Source organism: Entelurus aequoreus, linkage group LG22, assembly GCF_033978785.1.
Source record: "Entelurus aequoreus isolate RoL-2023_Sb linkage group LG22, RoL_Eaeq_v1.1, whole genome shotgun sequence".
Lineage (NCBI taxonomy): Eukaryota > Metazoa > Chordata > Actinopteri > Syngnathiformes > Syngnathidae > Entelurus > Entelurus aequoreus.
The window spans coordinates 39724526-39751435 of NC_084752.1; the positions used below are offsets into that span (position 1 = coordinate 39724526).

The 26910-nt window shown below is 38.7% G+C and overlaps 2 protein-coding genes across 2 annotated transcripts in view; both read right to left on the reverse strand.

Annotated features, from left to right (window-relative positions):
• The window catches only part of LOC133639686 (tetraspanin-5), a 43547-nt gene extending 37571 nt beyond the window's left edge, over positions 1-5976 (reverse strand). The window contains exon 1 of the mRNA XM_062033209.1: positions 5525-5976. Coding sequence (XP_061889193.1) covers positions 5525-5608 — 84 coding nt within the window. The 5' untranslated portion in view covers positions 5609-5976. The remainder of the gene's footprint in view (positions 1-5524) is intronic.
• Positions 5977-8597: 2621 nt separating this feature from the next.
• The window catches only part of LOC133639689 (alkaline ceramidase 2-like), a 46513-nt gene continuing 28200 nt past the window's right edge, over positions 8598-26910 (reverse strand). Inside the window, exons 5-6 of the mRNA XM_062033212.1 lie at positions 20382-20519; positions 8598-16991 (exon numbers count right to left, since the gene is read on the reverse strand). Of these exons, the coding sequence (XP_061889196.1) occupies positions 16805-16991; positions 20382-20519 (325 nt within the window). The 3' untranslated portion in view covers positions 8598-16804. The remainder of the gene's footprint in view (positions 16992-20381; positions 20520-26910) is intronic.

Here is a 26910-nt window from a genome sequence, read left to right on the forward strand (position 1 = left end):
GCCCAGCTCTGCCCCATTGGGTCGGAGTGTGCCTTTTTACCGCATATACACCTTGATTGTACCTTAAACATACTAGTATGAGGGGACTAAAGAGGCGGGATGTAAACAAGAGAAAGAAAAGATGGAGGCAGCAAGTGCAAGCTTTGTTGCGGTGATGAATAATCCTGTGGAAAACATCATAAACAACATCATCATCATCTGGTGTTAAAGGGAGAATGCTAAGTGACATCATAAACAACATCATCATCGGGTGTTGAAAGGAGAATGCTAAGTGACGTCAGTCCTTTCCATGGAGGACGTGGAAGACATCTACCTATTTGGAACTGTGATCGTGGGGCACCTGCTGATTGGGCTGGGCATTGCTCTGGTGTATCGTCAAATTCGTAAGACGGTGGCAGCCACTCAAGGAGCCCAAAGGCTGTTCGTCACAATGGACGGATTGGGCCGGGCTGTGGGAACACAGTCTGTGGCGATTTCTGGACTGAATTGTATATTGCATATTGTGTATATTGTGTTGTTTCTGTATATTGTGTTTTTAAATGCAAAGCACCTTAGGGAAGCAACCTAAATTCCGTTGGACCTGTACCTGTACATGCACAATGACAAATAAAGATCATTCATTCATTCATTCATTCAAGATGGATCACATCATGGAAAAGCTTGCTATAAAAGGAAGGTTTGGATATGAGAGCCAGCATGGACGAATAGAACAGACAAGTCATTGTTAATGCCTGTTCAAGAAAAAACTGAAATCCTTATCTACGATTTGACTCCCCCGAATGGCCTTGAGACAAGAACAGGCTGCTGTTCTGTAATCATCCCCTGAGGAATTTCAAAGATGGACCTCCCTCCCTCCTCAACGACACCTGGGAATCGAACTTTGCTTGCATTGCATGCAGAACGACTCTGGGCTTATGGACATTTACACTTCACCCAAAGACAATGGGCATATATACAAACACACTCCCCACCCCCATCCAACGCCCCTCACCACCACTGCTTAATTCCTCTTCTGGGTTATGGACGGCTAGTAGCGCTTTATAGCAGCAGGCCGGCCTCCATGGCCCCAAACCCCCCTCTGTTGCGAGTTGTTGTGATTATATGTAACATGTTTATGTGTGCTATGCTAAATGAGGTTTTTCCCTTGGACTCAGTCTGGACCCCCTCCCGAGGGTCCAGCCTTGGACTGATATCTTTTACTCTTCCCCCCTTTACCATTATCACCTTTTTCCCACCTTTTTTAAAGGAGCGCCGTAAGTGGCTGATCCGTTGGCGGTCCCGTCTTGTCTCCCTGTAACGCAGGGGTCACCAACGCGGTGCCCGCGGGCACCAGGTCGCCCGTAAGGACCAGATGAGTCGCCCGCTGGCCTGTTCTAAAAATAGCTCAAATAGCAGCACTTACCAGTGAGCTGCCTCTATTTTTTAAATTGTATTTATTTACTAGCAAGCTGGTCTCGCTTTGCTCGACACTTTTTAAATTCTAAGAGAGACAAAACTCAAATAGAATTTGAAAATCCAAGAAAATATTTTACAGACTTGGTCTTCACTTGTTTAAATAAATTCATTTTTTTTACTTTGCTTCTTATAACTTTCAGAAAGACAATTTTAGAGAAAAACAACCTTAAAAAATGATTTTAGGATTTTTAAACACATATACCTTTTTACCTTTTAAATTCCTTCCTCTTCTTTCCTGACAATGTAAATCAATGTTCAAATAAAAAAAAATTTTTATTGTAAAGAATAATAAATACATTTTAATTTAATTCTTAATTTTAGCTTCTGTTTTTTTGACGAAGAATATTTGTGAAATATTTCTTCAAACTTATGATTAAAATTCAAAAAAATTATTCTGGCAAATCTAGAAAATCTGTAGAATCAAATTTAAATCTTATTTCAAAGTCTTTTGAATTTCTTTTAAAATGTTTTTTCTGGAAAATCTAGAAGAAATAATGATTTGTCTTTGTTAGAAATATAGCTTGGTCCAATTTGTTATATATTCTAACAAAGTGCAGATTGGATTTTAACCTATTTAAAACATGTCATCAAAATTCTAAAAATGAATCTTAATCAGGAAAAATTACTAATGATGTTCCATAAATAATTTTTTTAATTTTTTCAAAAAGATTCGAATTAGCTAGTTTTTCTCTTCTTTTTTTCAGTGGAATTTTGAATTTTAAAGAGACGAAATTGAAGATAAACTATGTTTCAAAATGTAATTTTCATTTTTTTCGTGTTTTCTCCTCTTTTATAAAAATGTTAGTGGCTAGCTAGTTAAAATGGGATATTGTGATTTCACAAGACTGTCTTAGAAGTGATCATTTGAAAATGTTCAATTTGAAAAATGTGCACTTAAGAGAAAATATAAAAATAAAGTGTCGCATATTGATATTTATCTGTTTCTATATATTTATTGTGAGAAATCATTAAGATAATCAGTGTTTCCACAAAGATAAATATTAATTATTAATAATAACATAGAGTTAAAGGTAAATTGAGCAAATTGGCTATTTCTGGCAATTTATTTAAGTGTGTATCAAACTGGTAGCCCTTCGTATTAATCACTACCCAAGAAGTAGCTCTTGCTTTCAAAAAGGTCGGTGACCCCTGCTGTAACGTATGTCTGCTCTTAGTGGGACTGTGCCCAAAATGACATTTCAGTTTTTATGTATGTTAAAGAATGGACAATAATAAAGCATCTTGCATAAACAACATCATCATCATCAGGCGTTAAAAGGAGAATGCTAAGTGACATCATCATCAGGTGTTAAAGGGAGAATGCTAAGTGATGTCACGAACAACATCATCATCTTCAGGTGTTAAAGGGAGAATGCTAAGTGACGTCATAAACATCATTATCATCATCTTCAGGTGTATTTATAGTCATAAACAACATCATCATCATCAGGTGTTAAAGGGAGAATGCTAAGTGATGTCATGAACAACATCATCATCTTCAGGTGTTAAAGGGAGAATGCTAAGTGACGTCATAAACAACAACATCATCATCTTCAGGTGTTAAAGGGAGAATGCTAAGTGATGTCATGAACAACATCATCATCTTCAGGTGTTAAAGGGAGAATGCTAAGTGACGTCATAAACAACAACATCATCATCTTCAGGTGTTAAAGGGAGAATGCTAAGTGACGTCATAAACAACATCATCATCTTCAGGTGTATTTATAGTCATAAACAACATCATCATCATCAGGTGTTAAAGGGAGAATGCTAAGTGACGTCATAAACAACAACATCATCATCTTCAGGTGTTAAAGGGAGAATGCTAAGTGACGTCATAAACAACATCATCATCTTCAGGTGTATTTATAGTCATAAACAACAACATCATCATCTTCAGGTGTTAAAGGGAGAATGCTAAGTGACGTCATAAACAACATCATCATCTTCAGGTGTATTTATAGTCATAAACAACATCATCATCATCAGGTGTTAAAGGGAGAATGCTAAGTGACGTCATAAACAACAACATCATCTTCAGGTGTTAAAGGGAGAATGCTAAGTGATGTCATGAACAACATCATCATCTTCAGGTGTTAAAGGGAGAATGCTAAGTGACGTCATGAACATCATCATCATCATCTTCAGGTGTATTTATAGTCATAAACAACACCATCATCATCATCAGGTGTTAAAGGGAGAATGCTAAGTGACTCACAAACATCATCATCATCTTCAGGTGTTAAAGGGAGAATGCTAAGTGACATCATGAACATCATCATCATCATCATCTTCAGGTGTATTTATAGTCATAAACAACAACATTATCATCTTCAGGTATTAAAGGGAGAATGCTAAGTGACGTCATAAACAACATCATCATCTTCAGGTGTTAAAGGGAGAATGCTAAGTGACGTCATAAACAACAACATCATCATCATCAGGTGTTAAAGGGAGAATGCTAAGTGACGTCATGAACAACATCATCATCTTCAGGTGTTAAAGGGAGAATGCTAAGTGACGTCATAAACAACAACATCATCATCATCAGGTGTTAAAGGGAGAATGCTAAGTGACGTCATGAACAACATCATTTTTTTTGATTGATTGAGACTTTTATTAGTAGGTTGCACAGTGAAGTACATATTCCGTACAATTGACCACTAAATGGTAACACCCGAATAAGTTTTTCAACTTGTTTAAGTCGGGGTCCACTTAAATTGATTCATGATACAGATATATACTATCATATATACTATCATCATAATACAGTCATCACACAAGATAATCACATTGAATTATTTACATTATTTACAATCAGGAGTGTGGAGGGGGGTGGGGTGGGGGGGTGGGGATATGGACATCAAGTAGTGGACATAGAGAGAGAGAGAGAGAGAGAGAGAGAGAGAGAGAGAGAGAGAGAGAGAGAGAGAGAGAGAGAGAGATCAGAAGGCATAAGAAAAAGAATCTGCATTTGATTGTTTACATTTGATTATTAGCAATCCGGGGAGGGTGTTAGTTTAGGGTTGTAGCTGCCTGGAGGTGAACTTTTATAGCGGTTTTGAAGGAGGATAGAGATGCCCTTTCTTTTATACCTGTTGGGAGCGCATTCCACATTGATGTGGCATAGAAAGAGAATGAGTTAAGACCTTTGTTAGTTCGGAATCTGGGTTTAACGTGGTTAGTGGAGCACCCCCTGGTGTTGTGGTTATGGCGGTCATTTACGTTAAGGAAGTAGTTTGACATGTACTTCGGTATCAGGGAGGTGTAGCGGATTTTATAGACTAGGCTCAGTGCAAGTTGTTTAACTCTGTCCTCCACCTTGAGCCAGCCCACTTTAGAGAAGTGGGTAGGAGTGAGGTGGGATCTGGGGTGGAGGTCTAGAAGTAACCTGACTAGCTTGTTCTGAGATGTTTGGAGTTTAGATTTGAGGGTTTTGGAGGTGCTAGGGTACCAGGAAGTGCATGCGTAATCGAAAAAGGGTTGAACGAGAGTTCCCGCCAGAATCCTCAAGGTGTTTTTGTTGACCAGAGAGGAAATTCTGTAGAGAAATCTCGTTCGTTGGTTAACCTTTTTGATTACCTTGGTTGCCATTTTATCACAGGAAAGGTTAGCCTCTAGAATGGAACCTAGGTAGGTGACCTCATCTTTCCTGGTGATGACACTGTCACCTACTTTTATGGTGAAGTGATTGACTCTCTTAAGTTTGATGTGGGACCCAAACAGGATGGATTCTGTTTTACCCAAGTGGATGGATAGCTTGTTGTCAGCGAGCCAGGTGCAGGTTCTACAGAGCTCAGCACTGAGGATTTTCTCCACCTGTGACTTGTCCTTGCCGGATACCAGCAGGGCAGAGTCATCCGCAAACAAAAACAATTCACAGTCACATGCCGATGACATGTCGTTTATGTATATTAGGAACAGTAAAGGTCCCAATATACTGCCTTGGGGGACTCCACAGCTCACCGAGAGGGGGGGGGACACGGTGCCGTTCACCTCTACCACATCATCTTCAGGTGTTAAAGGGAGAATGCTAAGTGAGGACACCAAGATACCAGCCAGCACTTACCCAGAAGATGATGTTGAAGCCGAAGATGAAGTACTTGATGCAGCAGCTCACTTCCTGAGCCTTGAAATGCTTCCCCGACATCATGTTTGCGTCCCAACAGCCAACAATCACGTCGACGGTTGGACGAGCGACGGACGCTTAGTGGCAAACACAACCTTTTATCGACGTTCGACGTCTCATTCCAGCCAGCGTCCGTGTTTCAGCTCCAAAAAGGAGCGATTGGGACGTCTTGTCGTCGCCAGCTCTCACTCGCCGGTGTGAAATATGTCCGTTAAGAGGTGTAGTTGGAAGGAGAGCGTGTAAAAAGATGTCTGACGAGCAGAGGTGTAGTTGGAAGGAGAACGTGTAAAAAGATGTCTGACGAGCAGAGGTGTTGTCGGAGGGCGAGACGAAGCCGCAGAATTCAAGCAAAGATGAAAAATGACGAGTTTCTATTTGAGCACAATGTTTGACACGGCGGTTTGATTGACGCGGGCGGAAACCAATGAGGCTGCGGATTGGTCCCAGGGGGCGGGACTTCCTCAGCCGGGGACTTTATTGACATCATTATGCTTTTAACTGATAAATAATCATCATTAAGAATGTATTGGTGTACAATTACATGTACTTAAATAATTATTAATTGTCTATATCTTTATAAAATAATTATTCACTATAGCAGTTTTTATTAATAAAATTTTTGTTTTTTTTAAAGTGAGACGAGAGGCCTTCGCTGGCAGGTGCAGCAGTTCGATAAAAATAAAAAAAAAATTAATTAAAAAAATAAAAAATTGTATTCATTTGATAAGGAAATTAAATACAGGTACTGAGAAAAAAGACACTTTTTTAAAGTACTGTAGTAGACCTAAGTATTCATTAAGTACCACCATAATGACAACATTAAATACAGTAGTGTAGTAGACCTAAGTATTCATTAAGTACCACCATAATGACAACATTAAATACAGTAGTGTAGTAGACCTAAGTATTCATTAAGTACCACCATAATGACAACATTAAATACAGTAGTGTAGTAGACCTAAGTATTCATTAAGTACCACCATAATGACAACATTAAATACAGTAGTGTAGTAGACCTAAGTATTCATTAAGTACCACCATAATGACAACATTAAATACAGTAGTGTAGTAGACCTAAGTATTCATTAAGTACCACCATAATGACAACATTAAATACAGTAGTGTAGTAGGTCTAAGTATTCATTAAGTACCACCATGACATCATTAAATACAGTAGTGTAGTAGACCTAAGTATTCATTAAGTACCACCATAATGACATCATTAAATACAGTAGTGTAGTAGACCTAAGTATTCATTAAGTACCCCCATAATGACAACATTAAATACAGTAGCGTAGTAGACCTAAGTATTCATTAAGTACCACCATAATGACAACATTAAATACAGTAGTGTAGTAGACCTAAGTATTCATTAAGTACCACCATAATGACATCATTAAATACAGTAGTGTAGTAGACCTAAGTATTCATTAAGTACCACCATAATGACATCATTAAACACAGTAGTGTAGTAGGTCTAAGTATTCATTAAAAACAAGGCAGATGTTTTATTTAAGAAGTATATGTAATATTTTGGGCCAGTGTAACATTACACACAGTTTGAACAGTAACACTTTGATAAGGGTTCGAGTCACGTTATTACAATATTGAATTAGGTGATTCACTTTTAAGCGTTGGATAAAATAAAGAAAAAAATTACAAATTATTATATTACTTATTTTTAAAGTTTTTTTTTTGACTGGGACTCTTCCGTGTCCCGGGATTAAATTTGAGGGGAACTATAAAGGTTGAAAAAATAATTTATATATTGTGTTGGTTTGGAAAATGAAAAGTATCAAAAAGGCCCCCGCCTTGTTGAATTTGTGGACTAAGTTTGGACTGCCCTGAAAAAAATAATATAGAAAATTGGGGTATATTCTAGTATTTGGTGCTAAAAGGATGTAGCTTTTTAAAATCTTACAAATCCAGTATATAGTATTATTTCTACAAAAAGATCATTCATTCTGAAACTGGAGACGATCAGGCTGACATTGATTGGTTGTTCTAGGAACGAGACGGATCTCCATTTTAACCCTGATTGAAACACAATTGAAGTGTGGGTGGTTGATGAGTCTTTTGTGTGCTTGTGTGTTGCTATATCTCTCTAAGGCTACCTGTGGTTTCTTACTTGACTTATTATATTTGTATTCGACTAGTTCAGGGGTCGGCAACCCAAAATGTTGAAGGAGCCATATTGGACCAAAAATACAAAAACAAATCTGTCTGGAGCCGCAAAAAATTAAAAGCCATATTACATGTGTCATGAGATATAAATGTAATTAAGAGGACTTAAAGGAAACTAAATGACCTCAAATATAGCTACAAATGAGGCATAAATGTACACATCGCTAGCCTAAATAGCATGTTAGCATCGATTAGCTTGCAGTCAAGCAGTGACCAAATATGTCTGATTAGCACTCCACACAAGTCAATAACATCAACAAAACTCACCTTTGTGCACTCATGTACAACGTTAAAAGTGTGGTGGACAAAATGAGACAGAAAAAGAAGTGGCATAAAACACGTCCTAGAAAGTCGGAGAAAGTTATACATGTAAACAAACTATACGGTGAGTTCAAGGACCGCCAAAATAAGTAGGACAAAACGGCGCTCGCCAAATACTTGAATCAGTGAAGAATGTTTAATATAAACAGTGTGATTTATAACAATTAGCGAGGTTTGTGTCATGTTTGTCCTCCTGCAGAAAACATTCTAAAACAAAAAAAAATAAAAAAAAATTTCCCCTCATCTTTTTCCATTCTTCATACATTTTTGAAAAATCTCCAGAGAGCCACTAGGGCGGCGCTAAAGAGCCGCATGCGGCTCTAGAGCCGCGGGTTGCCGACCCCCGGACTAGTTGATGGGAAAACAGCATTTGATGTATGCTACACAACTTATGTCACTTGTGTCTGAAAATCAACAAACAAAAAAAGATAATCCACTGTAAATCAACGAAGTGGAACAAGTCTGCCCCCTAGTGGACAAAAGACACCAGGCGAACTCAATTGGCTCAATTTATTGCATAAAAAAAGTACCAATGTTATATATGCTATTACAAATATTTGTTTATAAAACAGCATAAATTATGAAAATAAATATTTCTTTTGTGCTGCCAACGAAAGAAAAAGAACAACTTACCTTATAAACACTTGATAAATACGAATGTGCTCACATTGCCAATACTGTCCAGGACTTCTGGAGGCCACGTTGAAAAATAGAAGAGCATTTGGCAATACAAAGGAAGTAAATATAGGCTATCAAAAGCATTCATTCATTCATTCTACTCCTCATCCTCATCCTTCATCATTCGTCTTCCTATGTCGTTATTTGGACGGGAGGTTTTGGTGACCATGTTAGCTTTAAAGCAATGTTTCCCTTTTACATCCCTAATAGACTTTCACTTCATTTTCAGCCAAATAATGACAGTAAAATCTGTCTGAATATGTTACCCATACAAAAAAATAATTAAAAAAAATGGTCTTGATGCATTCATAACGCCAGGAAGATTAGCATAAACCAGGGCTGCCCAAACATTTTGCCTGCAAGGGCCAAAGTGAGAATGTGCCAAAGATCCGCGAGCCAAACACTGATTTTTAACCATGTGAGGAATTTAGCCTCATGTAGAAATAAATATAAGATCGTAGTTATTGTCGCACAGCAGTGTGTCTAACTCAGTTGATGTACAAATCTGCATCTTTTATGTACAGAGGCCCAAAGCAGTGAAGTTGTGTAAATGCTAAATAAAAAGAGACTACAACAAATCCTTTTCAACTTATATTCAATGGAATGGACTGCAAAGACAAGATATTTCATGTTGGAATTGGTAAAGTTTGTTATTTTTTGCAAATATTAGCTCATTTGGAATTTGATGCCTGCAACATGTTTCAAAAAAGCTGGCACAAGTGGCAAAAAAGACTTGAGGAATTGTTTTTGGAAACTGTGGGCGTCGTGTCCTCTGGAAAAAAAACAGAAAAGAACCATCCGGATTAAAAGGGGGGGTGTATTAGTGGCCAAGACATGGGTAACTTACACATCTGTGAAGGCACCATTAATGCTGAAAGGTACATACAGCTTTTGGAGCAACATATGTTGTTATCATGGACGCCCCTGCTTATTTCAGCAAGACCATGCCAAGCCAGGTGTTACAACAGTCATAGTAAAAGAGTGTGGGTACTAGACTGGCCTGCCTGTAGTCCAGACATTGAAAATGTGTGGCAGCTAAAATATGAGAAGGGAGACTGTTGAGCAACTTAAGCTGTACATCAAGCAAGAATGGGAAAGAATTCCACTTCCAAAATGTGTCTCCTCACTTCCCAAACCTTTACTGAGTGTTGTTAAAAGGAAAGGCCATGTAACACACTGGTAAAAATGCCTTTTATGCAATGTGTTGCTGCCATTACATTCTAAGTTCATGATTATTTGCAAAGTTTCTCAGTGTGAACATGAAATATCTTGTCTTTGCAGTCTATTAATTGAACATACACTACCGTTCAAAAGTTTGGGGTCACCCAAACAATTTAGTGGAATAGCCTTCATTTCTAAGAACAAGAATAGACTGTCGAGTTTCAGATGAAAGTTCTCTTTTTTTGGCCATTTTGAGCGTTTAATTGAGCCCCACAAACGTGATGCTCCAGAAACTCAATGTGCTCAAAGGAAGGTCAGTTTTGTAGCTTCTGTAACGAGCTAAAGTGTTTTCAGATGTGTGAACATGATTGCGCAAGGGTTTTCTAATCATCAATTAGCCTTCTGAGCCAATGAGCAAACACATTGTACCATTAGAACACTGGAGTGATAGTTGCTGGAAATGGGCCTCTATACACCTATGTAGATATTGCACCAAAAAGCAGACATTTGCAGCTAGAATAGTCATTTACCACATTAGCAATGTATAGAGTGTATTTCTGTAAAGTTAAGACTAGTTTCAAGTTATCTTCATTGAAAAGTACAGTGCTTTTCCTTCAAAAATAAGGACATTTACATGTGACCCCAAACTTTGGAACACTAGTGTAAGTTGAAAAGGATTTGTTGTATTCTCTTTTTATTTACCATTTACACAACTTCACTGCTTTTGTAGTTTGTACATTTCTAACCTGAAAAACATTCAAAAATGTCATTTTCTGCAGATGTTGGCCATTTCCTGCTGTTGTTCAGTAAGCAGCTCCTCCTAGAGATGTTTTTATCCGCTGGCTTTCAAACTGGACCCAGCCAGCCAGGTCAGACGTGTGCAGGATGCTACATTTCAAAGCCTTTTGGTTTTCATTACAGGACGTGGGCGTCAAAAAGTCTCGACTTGACCCTAGAGCAGGGGTTCCTGAATATAAATGCAACTAGTTAACCTGTAAAAAGAAAACAAAAATCTATAGATTTTATGATTAAAAATAATTTTGGATTGTTTGTGTGTCCTCTCAGATGCTCTGTTGATTGCTACTCTGAATGTTGCCGGGCCGGGTTTGGTTTTGGAATTGGAATTGTATTATTATGGCGTTGTTGGACTGATTAATAGAAAATAAAAATAAACCTGGCAGCTCAGTCACCGGAATTGTACCTTACTAGAGATGTCCGATGATATCGGTCTGCCGATACTATCGGCCGATAAATGTGTTAAAATGTAATATCGGAAATTATCGGTATCGTTTTTTTTAATTATCAGTATCGTTTTTTTTAATTTTTTAAAAATTTAATCCACATAAAAAACACAAGATACACTTACAATTAGTGCACCAAGCCAAAAAACCTCCCTCCCCCATTTACACTCATTCACACAAAAGGGTTGTTTCTTTCTGTTATGAATATTCTGCTTCCTACATGATATATCAATATATATCAATACAGTCTGCAAGGGATACAGTCCGTAAGCACACATGATTGTGCGTGCTGCTGCTCCACTAATAGTACTAACCTTTAACACTTCATTTGACTCATTTTCATTAATTACTAGTTTCTATGTAACTGTTTTTATATTGTTTTACTTTCTTTTTTATTCAAGAAAATGTTTTTAATTTATGTATCTTATTTTATTTTATTAATTCTTTTAAAAAGTACCTTATCTTCACCATACCTGGTTGTCCAAATTAGGCATAATAATTAGAGATGTCCGATAATATCGGTCTGCCGATATTATCGGCCGATAAATGCGTTAAAATGTAATATCGGAAATTATCGGTATCGGTTTTTTTTATTATCAGTATCATTTTTTTAATGTTTTTTTTTTTTTTTTTTTAATTAAATCCACATAAAAAACACAAGATACACTTACAATTAGTGCACCAACCCAAAAAACCTCCCTCCCCCATTTACACTCATTCACACAAAAGGTTTGTTTCTTTCTGTTATTAATATTCTGCTTCCTACATTATATATCAATATATATCAATACAGTCTGCAAGGGATACAGTCCGTAAGCACACATGATTGTGCGTGCTGCTGCTCCACTAATAGTACTAACCTTTAACACTTCATTTGACTCATTTTCATTCATTACTAGTTTCTATGTAACTGTTTTTATATTGTTTTACTTTCTTTTCTATTCAAGAAAATGTTTTTAATTTATTTATCTTATTTTATTTGATTCATTTTTTTAAAAAGTACCTTATCTTCACCATACCTGGTTGCCCAAATTAGGCATAATAATTAGAGATGTCCGATAATATCGGTCTGCCGATATTATCGGCCGATAAATGCGTTAAAATGTAATATCGGAAATTATCGGTATCGTTTTTTTTAAATTATCAGTATCGTTTTTTTTGTTTGTTTTTTTTTCTTGTTTTTTTTATTAAATCCACATAAAAAACACAAGATACACTTACAATTAGTGCACCGACCCAAAAAACCTCCCTCCCCCATTTACACTCATTCACACAAAAGGGTTGTTTCTTTCTGTTATTAATATTCTGCTTCCTACATTATATATCAATATATATCAATACAGTCTGCAAGGGATACAGTCCGTAAGCACACATGATTGTGCGTGCTGCTGCTCCACTAATAGTACTAACCTTTAACACTTCATTTTACTCATTTTCATTCATTACTAGTTTCTATGTAACTGTTTTTATATTGTTTTACTTTCTTTTTTATTCAAGAAAATGTTTTTAATGTATTTATCTTATTTTTTTAAAAAGTACCTTATCTTCACCATACCTGGTTGTCCAAATTAGGCATAATAATGTGTTCATTCCACGACTGCATATATCGGTTGATATCGGTATCGGTAATTAAAGAGTTGGACAATATCGGCAAAAAGCCAATATCGGACATCCCTATACCTTACATTTGTTGGTGTTTTTACACCGCATGACTGTAAATGGAACAACTGTTGTTTTTGACTGAGCTGCCAGTTTGTTTTGTACACTGCATGACTACAACTTACACAAACTGCATGACTACAACTTACACAAACTGCATGACTACAACTTACACAAACTGCATGACTACAACTTACACAAACTGCACGACTACAACTTACACAAACTGCACGACTACAACTTACACAAACTGCATGACTACAACTTACACAAACTGCATGACTACAACTTACACAAACTGCATGACTACAACTTAAACACACTGCATGACTACAACTTACACAAACTGCATGACTACAACTTACACAAACTGCATGACTACAACTTACACAAACTGCATGACTACAACTTACACAAACTGCATGACTACAACTTACACAAACTGCATGACTACAACTTACACAAACTGCATGACTACAACTTACACAAACTGCATGACTACAACTTACACAAACTGCATGACTACAACTTACACAAACTGCATGACTACAACTTACACAAACAGTACCACTTTTATATTTACTGCACAATTCTGGCGACTGAGCTGCTACTTTTTTACCGTAAAATCTACGTTCGCTGTTTTTAAAATGTCAAAATGATGATTTTACCTTCAACTTCTGGCAACTGAGCTGCCAGTTGTTGGGTTTTTTTTACAGTAAAATCTGCTGACTTTTTTTAACAGTGTAGGCTGGCGGTCCTGGCGTCCATGATTGTGCAGCTTGCAAGACGCCACTATAAATATGTGCCAACGGGCCACATTTGGGCATCCCTGGCATGAACATGTGCATAGGAGGATTGTGCATCTTTCTTTCCTTTAGCATCCAGTTGGATTTTGGCTTGTTCACACACATGTGCTGTACTTTTTGTAAGTATACCATCTAAAATACTGAACACACCCTAGAGCAGTGTTTTTCAACCTTTTTTGAGCCGAGGCACATTTTTTTGCGTTGAAAACATCCGGAGGCACACCACCAGCAGAAATCAGTAAAAAACGAAACTCAGTTGACAGTAAAAAGTCATCACAAGTGTTGGATATGACTTCAAAGGCCTACTGAAAGCCACTACTACCGACCACGCAGTCTGATAGTTTATATATCAATGATGAAATCTTAACATTATAACACATGCCAATACGGCCGGGTTAACTTATAAAGTGACATTTTAAATTTGCCGCTAAACTTCCGGTTCGAAACGCCTCTGAGGATGACGTATGCGCGTGACGTAGACCGGGGAACACGGGTATGCCTTCCACATTGAAGCCAATACGAAAAAGCTCTGTTTTCATTTCATAATTCCACAGTATTCTGGACATCTGTGTTGGTGAATCTGTTGCAATTATGTTCATTGCATTATGGAGAAAGAAGCTGAGCAAGCAAAGAAGAAAGTTGTCGGTGCGAAATGGACGTATTTTTCGAACGTAGTCAGCCACAACAGTACACAGCCGGCGCTTCTTTGTTTACATTCCCGGAAGATGCAGTCAAGATGGAAGAACTCGGACAACAGAGACTCTAACCAGGAGGACTTTTGACTTGGATACACAGACGCCTGTAGAGAACTGGGACAACACAGACTCTTACCAGGATTACTTTGATTTGGATGACAAAGACGCAGACGTGCTACTGTGAGTATGCAGCTTTGGCTGCTAAACATTTGATCGCTTGACCGTATGTGCGCAACTTTTTTTTGCGTATGTACGTAACTTTTTAAAAATATATAAACTTTATGAACCTTGGGTTAGGTGAACGGTCTTTTGGGCTGAGTGATTGTGTGTGTTGATCAGGTGTTTGAATTGTATTGGCGTGTTCTATGGAGCTAGGAGCTAGCAGAGGAGCTAGGAGCTAGCATAACAAACACGCAGGATTAATTTGTGGCATATTAAATATAAGCCTGGTTGTGTTGTGGCTAATAGAGTATATATATGTCTTGTGTTTATTTACTGTTGTAGTCATTCCCAGCTGAATATCAGGTCACTCTCACAGCATCTTCCCTATCTGAATAGCTTCAACTCCCCACTAGTCCTTCACTTGCACTTTACTCATCCACAAATCTTTCATCCTCGCTCAAATTAATGGGGAAATTGTCGCTTTCTCGGTCCGAATCTCTCTCACTTCATGCGGCCATCATTGTAAACAATAGGGAACTTTGCGTATATGTTCAACTGACTACGTCACGCTACTTCCGGTAGGGGCAAGCCTTTTTTTTTTATCAGATACCAAAAGTTGCAATCTTTATCGTCGTTGTTCTATACTAAATCCTTTCAGCAAAAATATGGCAATATCGCGAAATGATCAAGTATGACACATAGAATAGATCTGCTATCCCCGTTTAAATAAAAAAAATTCATTTCAGTAGGCCTTTAAAGCATAACCAAGCATGCGCGACTATAGCTCTTGTCTCAAAGTAGGTGTACTGTCACCACCTGTCACATCTCATTGGACTTATTTGGAGTTTTTTGCTGTTTAGTTCTTGTCTTGCGCTCCGATTTTTGGTGGCTTTTTCTCTTTTTTTGGTATTTTCCTGTAGCAGTTTCATGTCTTCCTTTGAGCGACATTTCCCGCGTCTACTTTGTTTACGCAATCAAGAATATTTCAGTTGTTTTTAATCCTTCTTTGTGGGGACATTGTAGACTGTCATGTCATGTTGTATCAAAGTAACAGTGGTACTATTGTATTGTTAGTGTACAGGAGCTTTTCTTCTTTTTGTTTGTATAGTATTGTTCTTGTATTATATTGTTTATGTTAAACGTGGAATGAGTGAGAGGGGTTGGGATATTATAAGCATCTGCTTCATCCAACCCCTTTTCAAGCCTTGCATAAATGTCTCTGCCAAAATGTAAAAAAAAAAAAATAAATAAAATGTTTTGTTGTACTGTGCAGGTTTGAAATAAATACTTCAATAAAAAAAAAAAAAAATGTTCGGATGTACATTGTGGACGCCGTCTTTGCTCCGCAGTAAGTCTTTGCTGTCGTCCAGCATTCTGTTTTTGTTTACTTTGTAGCCAGTTCAGTTTTAGTTTGGTTCCGCATAGCCTTCCCTAAGCTTCAATGCCTCTTCTTAGGGGCACTCACCTTTTGTTTATTTTTGGTTTAAGCATTAGATACCTATTTACCTTCACGCTGCCTCCCGCTGTTTCAGACATCTACAAAGCAATTAGCTACCGGCTGCCACCTACTGATATGGAAGAGTATTACATGGTTACTCTGCCTAGCTTTAGACAGCACCAACACTCAACAACGACACATCATTTGCGGATTATAATTACTGGTTTCCAAAAAATATTTTAAACCCAAATAGGTGAAATTAGATAATCTCCCACGGCACACCAGACTGCATCTAGTGTGCCGCGGCACAGTGGTTGAAAAAGACTGCCCTAGAGAACATGGTAGGATCAATAAATCAAACAAAAAAGAGGATTAGAAAGTTACTTCTAGCTTAAGAAGTAATAAAAAACAAAAACCCATATTGACCTGAAATGTTGTCTGCTATTTGTCACTAAAAGGATATCTATGAACCTTCAGTACATATTCCAGTACATTCAACGTTGGTTACATGGCTCTTCATTCATTGTTCTCTAATATATGGGTTATTCCTAAAGTAAACAGCATTCCAATCGCATGCTGGGACTAACAACAGAGTTGCATGATAGCAGTTAGCAGTGCATTGTTGTCACTAATGCTGGTTGACTGCACCCAAGAGATGCGAGGCAGTGGAATACTGAGTTCCCGTGGCAGGTAAACCACGTGGACTGAAGCATCAAATGCGTAATACTTTCATGGACCATCACATGCGTTGTTTCCAGCATGGTAGGATAGGAGCGCCACATGGCTAGTGGCACATGTTGCTGGCAGAAGCACTGCTGGGTAATAAAGACCACCTGCGTCATCCAGGTGAGCAACCTGAAAGTGCGCAGGCGACCTTAAGTCACCTTGATAGTGGACTTCTTGTGCACGAAGAGGAAGGAGACGTAAGGGACGCCAATGAAGGCCCACTTCTCGTTGGGCCAGAACATGATGACGGGGCCTCGCTCGGGGGCCTCGTAGGCCACGTCGAAGTAGGCGAAGCAGACGCAGCCCAAGTAGGAGGCCAGACAGATGAGGATGTGCCTACACAGTGACAGGGAACACAAGGTCAGCAGGCTTCAAACTCATCCTGGGGATGACATTTGGGTGTGGTCACAGGACTAAGAAGCAGAGGTGAGGCAACATCAAAGCAGTCAGACTTATTCTCTTTAACTTTCTCTTTCTGCCCTCCTTTGGGAAATGTCCACTTGCTCTCTGTCCCCTCTTAAACCAAGCAATGTTCTTCATTGATTTGTATTCTCTATTTATATACAGTATGTCCACTGTTTAAACCAAGAGTTATTCCTGTTGCTTGTTTATAATCTCCATTTTTGTTGTCCCCTCTTAAACCAAGCAATGTTCTTCATTGATTTGTATTCTCTCTATTTATATACAGTATGTCCACTGTTTAAACCAAGAGTTATTCCTGTTGCTCGTTTATAATCTCCATTTTTGTTGTCCCCTCTTAAACCAAGCAATGTTGTTCATTGATTTGTGTTCTCTATTTATATACAGTATGTCCACTGTTTAAACCAAGAGTTATTCCTGTTGCTTGTTTCTAATCTCCATTTTTGTTGTCCCCTCTTAAACCAAGCAATGTTGTTCATTGATTTGTATTCTCTTTATTTATATATGTCCACTGTTTAAACCAAGAGGCAATGTTGTTATTCCTATTGCTTGTTTATAATTTCCATTTTTGTTGTCCCCTCTTAAACCAAGCAATGTTCTTCATTGATTTGTACTCTCTATTTATATACAGTATGTCCACTGTTTAAACCAAGAGTTATTCCTGTTGCTTGTTTATAATCTCCATTTTTGTTGTCCCCTCTTAAACTAAGCAATGCTACTCTTGTTGTTCATTGATTTTTTTTCTCTATTTATATATGCTCACTGTTTAAACCAAGAGGCAATGTTGTTATTCCTGTTGCTTGTTGTTTTATTAGTTTAATCTTCATTTTTGTTGTCCCCTCCTAATTCCAACCAAGCATTAGAATGTATTGCTACTATTGATGTTCATTGACTTTTTCTCTCTATTTTGTTTAAAACAAGAGGCAATGTTGTTACTGCTGTTGCTTGTTTTTAATGTCCATTTTTGTTGTCCCCTCTTAAACTAAACTCAACCAAGCAATGCTACTATTGTTACTCATTGGACTTTATTCTCTATTTAAATATGCTCATTGTTTAAAACCAAGAGGCAATGTTGTTATTGCTGTTGCTTGTTGTTTTATTAGTTTAATCTCCATTTTTGTTGTCCCCTCCTAATTCCAACCAAGCATTAGAAGGCAATGCTACTATTGAAGTTCATTGACTTTTTCCACTCTCTATTTCAGGGGTCAGCAACCTTTTTGAAAGCAAGAGCTACTTCTTGGGTACTGATTAATGCGAAGGGCTACCAGTTTGATACACACTTAAATAAATTGCCAGAAATAGCCAATTTGCTCAATTTACCTTTAACTCTATGTTATTATTAATAATTAATGATATTTACACTTAATTGAACGGTTTAAAAGAGGAGAAAACACGAAAAAAATGACAATTCAATTTTGAAACATAGTTTATCTTCAATTTCGACTCTTTAAAATTCAAAATTCAACCGAAAAAAAGAAGATAAAAACTTTAAAAAATAATTTATGGAACATCATTAGTAATTTTTCCTGATTAAGATTAATTTTAGAATTTTGATGACATGTTTTAAATAGGTTAAAATCCAATCTACACTTTGTTAGAATATATAGCAAATTGGACCAAGCTATATTTCTAACAAAGACAAATGACTATTTTTTCTAGATTTTCCAGAACAAAAATTTTAAAAAATATCAAAAGACTTTGAAATAAGATTTAAATTTGATTCTACAGATTTTGTGGATTTGCCAGAATAATTTTTTTGAATTTTAATCATAATAAGTTAAAAAAATATTTCACGAATATTCTTCGTCGAAAAAACAGAAGCTAAAATGAAGAATTAAATTAAAATCTATTTATTATTCTTTACAATAAAACATTTTTATTTACTTGAACATTGATTTAAATTGTCAGGAAAGAAGAGGAAGGAATTTAAAAGGTAAAAAGGTATATGTGTTTAAAAATCCTAAAATCATTTTTAAGGTTGTATTTTTTCTCTAAAATTGTCTTTCTGAAAGTTATAAGAAGCAAAGTAAATAAAATGAATGAATTTATTCAAACAAGTGAAGAACAAGTCTTTAAAATATTTTCTTGGATTTTCAAATTCTATTTGAGTTTTGTCTCTCTTAGAATTAAAAATGTCGGGCAAAGCGAGACCAGCTTGCTAGTAAATAAATACAATTTAAAAAATAGAGGCAGCTCACTGGTAAGTGCTGCTATTTGAGCTATTTTTCGAACAGGCCAGCGGGCTACTCATCTGGTCCTTACGGGCTACCTGGTGCCCGCGGGCACCGCGTTGGTGACCCTTGCTGTATTTTGTTTAAAACAAGAGGCAATGTTGTTATTGCTGTTGCTTGTTTTTAATCTCCATTTTTGTTGTCCCCTCTTAATTCCAACCAAGCATTAGAAGGCAATGCTACTATTGATGTTCATTGACTTTTTCTCTCTCTATTTTGTTAAAAACAAGAGGCAATGTTGTCATTGCTGTTGCTTGTTTTTAATCTCCATTTTTGTTGTCCCCTCTTAAACTAAACTCAACCAAGCAATGCTACTATTGTTACTCATTGGACTTTATTCTCTATTTATATATACTCATTGTTTAAACCAAGAGGCAATGTTGTTATTGCTGTTGCTTGTTGTTTTATTAGTTTAATCTCCTTTTTTGTTGTCCCCTCCTAATTCCAACCAAGCATTAGAAGGCAATGCTACTAATGTCGTTCATTGATTGTTTCTCTCTATTTATATATGCTCACTGTTTAAACCAAGAGGCAATGTTGTTATTGCTGTTGCTTGTTTTTAATCTCCATTTTGATGTCCCCTCTTAAACCAAACCACGCACTAGAAGGCAACGCTACTATTGTTTTTAAGGCTTTTAATCTCCATTTGTGTTGTCCCCTCTTAAACTAAGCTGAACCAAGCAATACTAAGCAATATGTTTTTATTGTTGTAGCTGCTGTTGAATTGTGTTATTGATTTTCTTCTCTATTTTCTCTCTCTTATGTCCCCTCTTAAATCAAGCCGGACAAGTTAGTGCTGCTTTTGTCCCCTCCTGTTTATCCACAGGTTCTGTTGACTTTTGTTATTGTTTGCTGCCCTCTATTTTCTCTCGGTTTACCCACTGCCAGCTTCCAGCATGTTATTGTTTTTTTTGTCTCAAACCACGAGACTGAACTTCTGCTCACTTTCATTTTTGTCTTCATGGGTTGAACACCAAATGAAGCAACAATGAAATTGCCAAACTCATCAGAATTCCCTGATTATTCTGCTCGTCCCTGGCGTACGTCCATGCTTGTTGGTTGAGTGTGAGCTTACCAGGCACAGTGCAGGTAGGGAAAGTTGACCGACGACCACATTTCACAGAATATCTTGTCGCTGATCCAGCAGAGCAGAGCCAGCGCCCACCAGATCCCTGAGATCAGGCCCAGCTTGAACACACGTGGGTTTTCACACCTGTGACAAGCAGAGATAAGGCTGAGAAAGAAGGGTGTGCACCGTCTTGATCGGAGTTGCCTAACGTGCCTCACAATGCCACGCAATGTTTCAAGTTGACTATGGAGTAATCTCCCAGGTGGCTTGATTGATTGATTGAAACTTTTATTAGTATATTACACAGTACAGTACATATTTATTAGTAGATTACACAGTACAGTACATATTTATTAGTAGATTACACAGTACAGTACATATTTATTAGTAGATTACACAGTACAGTACATATTTCGTACGATTGACCACTAAATGGTAACACCCCAATAAGTTTTTCAACTTGTTTAAGTCGGGGTCCACGTTAAGGCTCTCAGGCCTCCCAGCCATGTGGTGTTAAATGCTCTTTTTACTCAACTACTCTTTAGATCAGGCCTGGGCAATTATTTTGACCCAGGGGCCAAATTTAGTTTCTGGGGGCCGGTATATCTATTTTTTAGGAAAACTAATACAAAACCTCACAATAAAGTCTAATTGAATGCTAAAAATGTTATGACAGACCGCCTTATGAACGGAATGGAATTTTAAATTTTTCTATGAACGATAAAAACCTGAATATTGAGAACATAAGAACGTCACACCCCCCTCTCAATCGACATATTTTACAATCAAGCCACACCCACACTGCTTGGTGCCTCGTCTGATCTTCTGTGAGGTAGATTACCATAGTAACTAGAAGGGTTGTACGGTATACGGGTAATAGTATAGTACCGCGATCCTAATGAGTCATATTTAGGGCTGCAACAACTAATCAATTAAATCGATTAAAATAGATTATTAAAATAGTTGCCGATTAATTTAGTCATCGATTCGTTGGATCTATGCTTTGCGCATGCGCAGAGGTTTTTTTTATTTTTTAATAATTTTTTTTAATTTTTTTTTTTTTTTTTACTAAACCTTTATTTATAAACTGCAACATTTACAAACAGCTGAGAAACAATAATCAAAATAAGTATGGTGCCAGTTTTTTTCAATAAAATACTGGATAGGATAGAAATGTAGTTTGTCTCTTCTATCCGATTATTAATCGATTAATCGAAGTAATAATCGACAGATTAATCGATTATCAAATTAATCGTTAGTTGCAGCCCTAATCATATTCGGTACCATACCGCCTCTGAAAAGTACCGGTCCGCCGTACCCTAAGATTTTTTTGTTAAAATAAAGCCAATAATGCAATTTTTTCTGGTCCCCTTTATTTAGAAAAGTACTGAAAGGTATCAAAATAATATTGGTATCAGGACAACACTAGTCACTAAAATATCATGCAAAAGCACAGATTCCAAGCATAGAAAGACTTAGTATTAGGGATGTCCGATAATGGCTTTTTGCCGATATCCGATATTCCGATATTGTCCAACTCTTTAATTACCGATACCGATATCAACCGATACCGATATCAACCGATACATGCAGTCGTGGAATTAACACATTATTATGCCTAATTTGGACAACCAGGTATGGTGAAGGTAAGGTACTTTTTTTTTAAAATAATAAAATAAGATAACTAAATTAAAAACATTTTCTTGAATAAAAAAGAAAGTAAAACAATATAAAAACAGTTACATAGAAACTAGTAATTAATGAAAATGAGTAAAACGAAGTGTTAAAGGTTAGTACTATTAGTGGAGCAGCAGCACGCACAATCATGTGTGCTTACGGACTGTATCCCTTGCAGACTATATTGATATTAATTGATATATCATGTAGGAACCAGATTATTTGGGTTGGTGCACTAATTGTAAGTGTATCTTGTGTTTTTTATGTTGATTTAATAAAAAAAAACAAAAAAAACCAAAACAAAACAAAACGATACAGACAATAAAAAAAACGATACCGATAATTTCCGATATTACATTTTAACACATTTATCGTCCGATAATATCGGCAGGCCGATATTATCGGACATCCCTACTTAGTATAGTTGAAGACTTGCGGTCATTATAAAACATGAGTGCACATCATAATGGCAGCTACACTTTACATCTTAAAGATATTAAAAAATGATTTGGGAATGCCCGGCAAGCCAGATTGAAAAGCTTAACGGGCCGCATGTGGCCCCCGGGCCTTCATTTACCCAGGTCTGCTTTACATCATTACGTGGATGTCCAGCTAGCGGTGGAGGGTGGAGGGTGTGTCAGTCCATCGCCAGACAGGCGTTCAAAAAATAGACCTAAAAATGAGCGATCATCAATCTTCACCAAGACGTGACTTTGGTCACTTGATTGACATTCACGGCACGCGAGGGTCTTGTGAGATGACACTGGCTGCTGCCACATCATTATTGAGAAAAAAACGACCGACAGGCAGGCGAGAAACACTTTTTATTTCAACATACCTGCCGTCAAAACTCTAAAGACCGCCTGCACAGATCCTGTCTTCACAATAAAAGCCCTGCTTCATCCTGCCTGCGCTAACAAAGTAAGAGTCTCAGAAAGCTAGCGCGCACAAGCTAGCAGGCTAGGGAGTTTGTATTTCTTGTAAAGTGCATAAAAAGGAGTATGGAAGCACTTTCATGTGGTATTGGACAGAAAGGAGGACTTCATTGTAAAATGTGGAGGTTATCATCACTACTGTCTGATTCCAATCAATGCAAGTCATCACAATCATACCAACTTATATTCTTGTCTGCATGAAAGAAAGGTATGTTAAACATGCTTGTATTATCATGACACACCTTTAACTTGTTAACCTCTCTTTCATCAATATAAATGATATATATGAATGAGGTAGATGACCTCCACTTGGTACATTGAAAAGTAGCTCGCCTGCTGAAAAAGTGTGGCCACCCCTGCTTTATTTGGAATTCCTCCCCCCCCCCCTATACTTAGAAAGGAGAACAGCAAGCCAAGAACCCTGACCTACATCTCTGCACATAATATCTGCCATGACCGTGACCCTAACACAGACTAGTACACAATGCTCCTGATACTAAACTATTATTAGCCGTGTCCTGAAAACACACACACACACACACACACACACACACACACACACACACACACACACACACACACACACACACACACACACACACACACACACACACACACACACACACACACACACACACACACACACACACACACACACACACACACACACACACACACACACACACACCTGCTCAGTAGTGTCGTCTATGACACACTCCTCCCAAAAGAATGGAGTCATGCTAGTTGACGAGCTTTTCATTGGCTCCTATGAGTGGGATTACATTGACTGTGAAAGAATACTGAAACCAAAAAGACTGCATGGATTTCTTTCAGTGAACTTTGTGGGTTTTTTATTTCTTTGGCTGTACTACCTTTAGTTCATTTAAATCTGGGCAGTCAAACTTGTTTTCTTTGAGAGCCACATAGCAGTTATGGCCACTCCTAAGGATTTGATGATGACATTTTTTACCTACAAACCCGTTTCCATAGGAGTTGGGAAATGGTGTTAGGTGTAAATATAAACGGAATCCATCCATCCATCCATCCATCTTCTTCCGCTTATCCGAGGTCGGGTCGCGGGGGCAGCAGCCTAAGCAGGGAAGCCCAGACTTCCCTCTCCCCAGCCCCTTCGTCCAGCTCCTCCCGGGGGATCCCGAGGCGTTCCCAGGCCAGCCGGGAGACATAGTCTTCCCAACGTGTCCTGGGTCTTCCCCGTGGCCTCCTACCGGTCGGACGTGCCCTAAACACCTCCCTAGGGAGGCGTTCGGGTGGCATCCTGACCAGATACCTGAACCACCTCATCTGGCTCCTCTCCATGTGGAGGAGCAGCGGCTTTACTTTGAGCTCCCCGCGGATGGCAGAGCTTCTCACCCTATCTCTAAGGGAGAGCCCCGCCACCTGGTGGAGGAAACTCATTTGGGCCGCTTGTACCCGTGATCTTGTCCTTTCAGTCATAACCCAAAGCTCATGACCATAGGTGAGGATGGGAACGTAGATCGACCGCTAAATTGAGAGCTTTGCCTTCCGGCTCAGCTCCTTCTTCACCACAACGGATCGATACAGCGTCCGCATTACTGAAGACGCCGCACCGATCCACCTGTCGATCTCACCATCCACTCTTCCCTCACTCGTGAACAAGACTCCGAGGTACTTGAACTCCTCCACTTGGGGCAGGGTCTCCTCCCCAACCCGGAGATGGCACTCCACCCTTTTCTGGGCGAGAACCATGGATTCGGACTTGGAGGTGCTGATTCTCATCCCAGTCGCTTCACACTCGGCTGCGAACCGATCCAGCGAGAGCTGAAGATCCTGGCCAGATGAAGCCACCAGGACCACATCATCTGCAAAAAGCAGAGACCTAATCCTGCAGCCACCAAACCAGATCCCCTCAACGCCTCGACTGCGCCTAGAAATTCTGTCCATAAAAGTTATGAAAGAATGGGTGACAAAGGGCAGCCTTGGCGGAGTCCAACCCTCACTGGAAACGTGTCCCACTTACTGCCGGCGATGCGGACCAAACTCTGGGACTGATCATACAGGGAGCGGACCGTCACAATCAGACAGTCCGATACCCCATACTCTCTGAGCACTCCCCACAGGACTTCCAGAGGAACACGGTCGAATGCCTTCTCCAAGTCCACAAAACACATGTAGACTGGTTGGGCAAACTCCCATGCACCCTCAAGGACCCTGCCGAGAGTATAGAGCTGGTCCACAGTTCCACGACCAGGACGAAAACCACACTGTTCCTCCTGAATCCGAGGTTGGACTATCCGGCGTAGCCTCCTCTCCAGCACACCTGAATAGACCTTACCGGGAAGGCTGAGGAGTGTGATCCCCCGATAGTTAGAACACGCCCTCCGGTTCCCCTTTTTAAAGAAGGGGTGGTGGTTCCTCTCTTTAAACGGAATACAATGATTTGCAAATCCTTTTCAAGCCATATTCAGTAGAATATGCTACAAAGACAACATATTTCATGTTCAAACTCATACACTTTTTTTTTGTGCAAATAATAATTAACTTTAGAATTTGATGGCAGCAACACGTGACAAAGAAGTTGGGAAAGGTGGCAATAAATACTGATAAAGTTGAGGAATGCTCATCAAAGACTTATTTGGAACATCCCACAGGTGTGCAGGCTAATTGGGAACAGGTGGGTGCCATGATTGGGTATAAAAGTAGATTCCATGAAATGCTCAGTCATTCACAAACAAGGATGGGGCGAGGGTCACCACTTTGTCAACAAATGCCTGAGCAAATTGTTGAACAGTTTAAGAACAACCTTTCTCAAGCAGCTATTGCAAGGAATTGAGGGATTTCACCATCTACGCTCCGTAATATCATCAAAGGGTTGAGAGAATGTGGAGAAATCAGTGCACGTAAGCAGCTAAGCCCGTGACCTTCCATCCCTCAGGCGGTACTGCATCAACAAGCCACATCGGTGTGTAAAGGATATCACCACATGGGCTCAGGAACACTACAGAAACCCACTGTCAGTAACTACAGTTGGTCGCTACATCTGTAAGTGCAAGTTAAAACTCTCCTATGCAAGGCGAAAACCGTTTTATCAACAACACCCAGAAACGCCGTCGGCTTCGCTGGGCCTGAGCTCATCTAAGATGGACTGATACGAAGTGGAAAAGTGTTCTGTGGTCTGACGAGTCCACATTTCAAATTGTTTTTGGAAACTGTGGACGTCGTGTCCTCCGGACCAAAGAGGAAAAGAACCATCCGGATTGTTCTAGGCGCAAAGCTCCTTAACTACCAATCACTTCTGGTCCAGTTTTGCACACATTTTCATTCATTTAATAAATGTGGGGGTTAATTTAACTGTTTCTCATTACAAATGAATACATACTCCACCCCAACGTTCCCTCTAAGGTGCGCGCCTGTGCAATTGTGCACTGCTCAAGCGTCCTCTACGCACAGCAAATCTATCACAAAATCAAATAAAAAAATAAGCGCATAACAATTTTCGACACACGGACACGACAGAGAACACAGTTTTCGTCATCATTGTTCAAATATTGTAACGTCTGTCGAGATGATTTGAGGACATGACTTCCATCCATCACTTTACTGAGCTAAAGTCTTTAGTTGGTAGAGTGGCTGTGCCAGCAATCGGAGTGTTGCTGGTTACTGGGGTTCAATTCCCACCTTCTACCTTCCTAGTCACGTCCGTTGTGTCCTTGGGCAAGACACTTCACCCTTTGCCTCTGATGGCTGCTGGTTAGCGCCTTGCACGGCAGCTCCCGCCATCAGTGTGTGAATGTGTGTGTGAATGGGTGAATGTGGAAATACTGTCAAAGCGCTTTGAGTACCTTGAAGGTAGAAAAGCGCTATACAAGTATAACCCATTTATCATTTATTGTCGGCCATAAACACATCACCAAAACATTAGTCAAAAAATGGATATCTAGTAA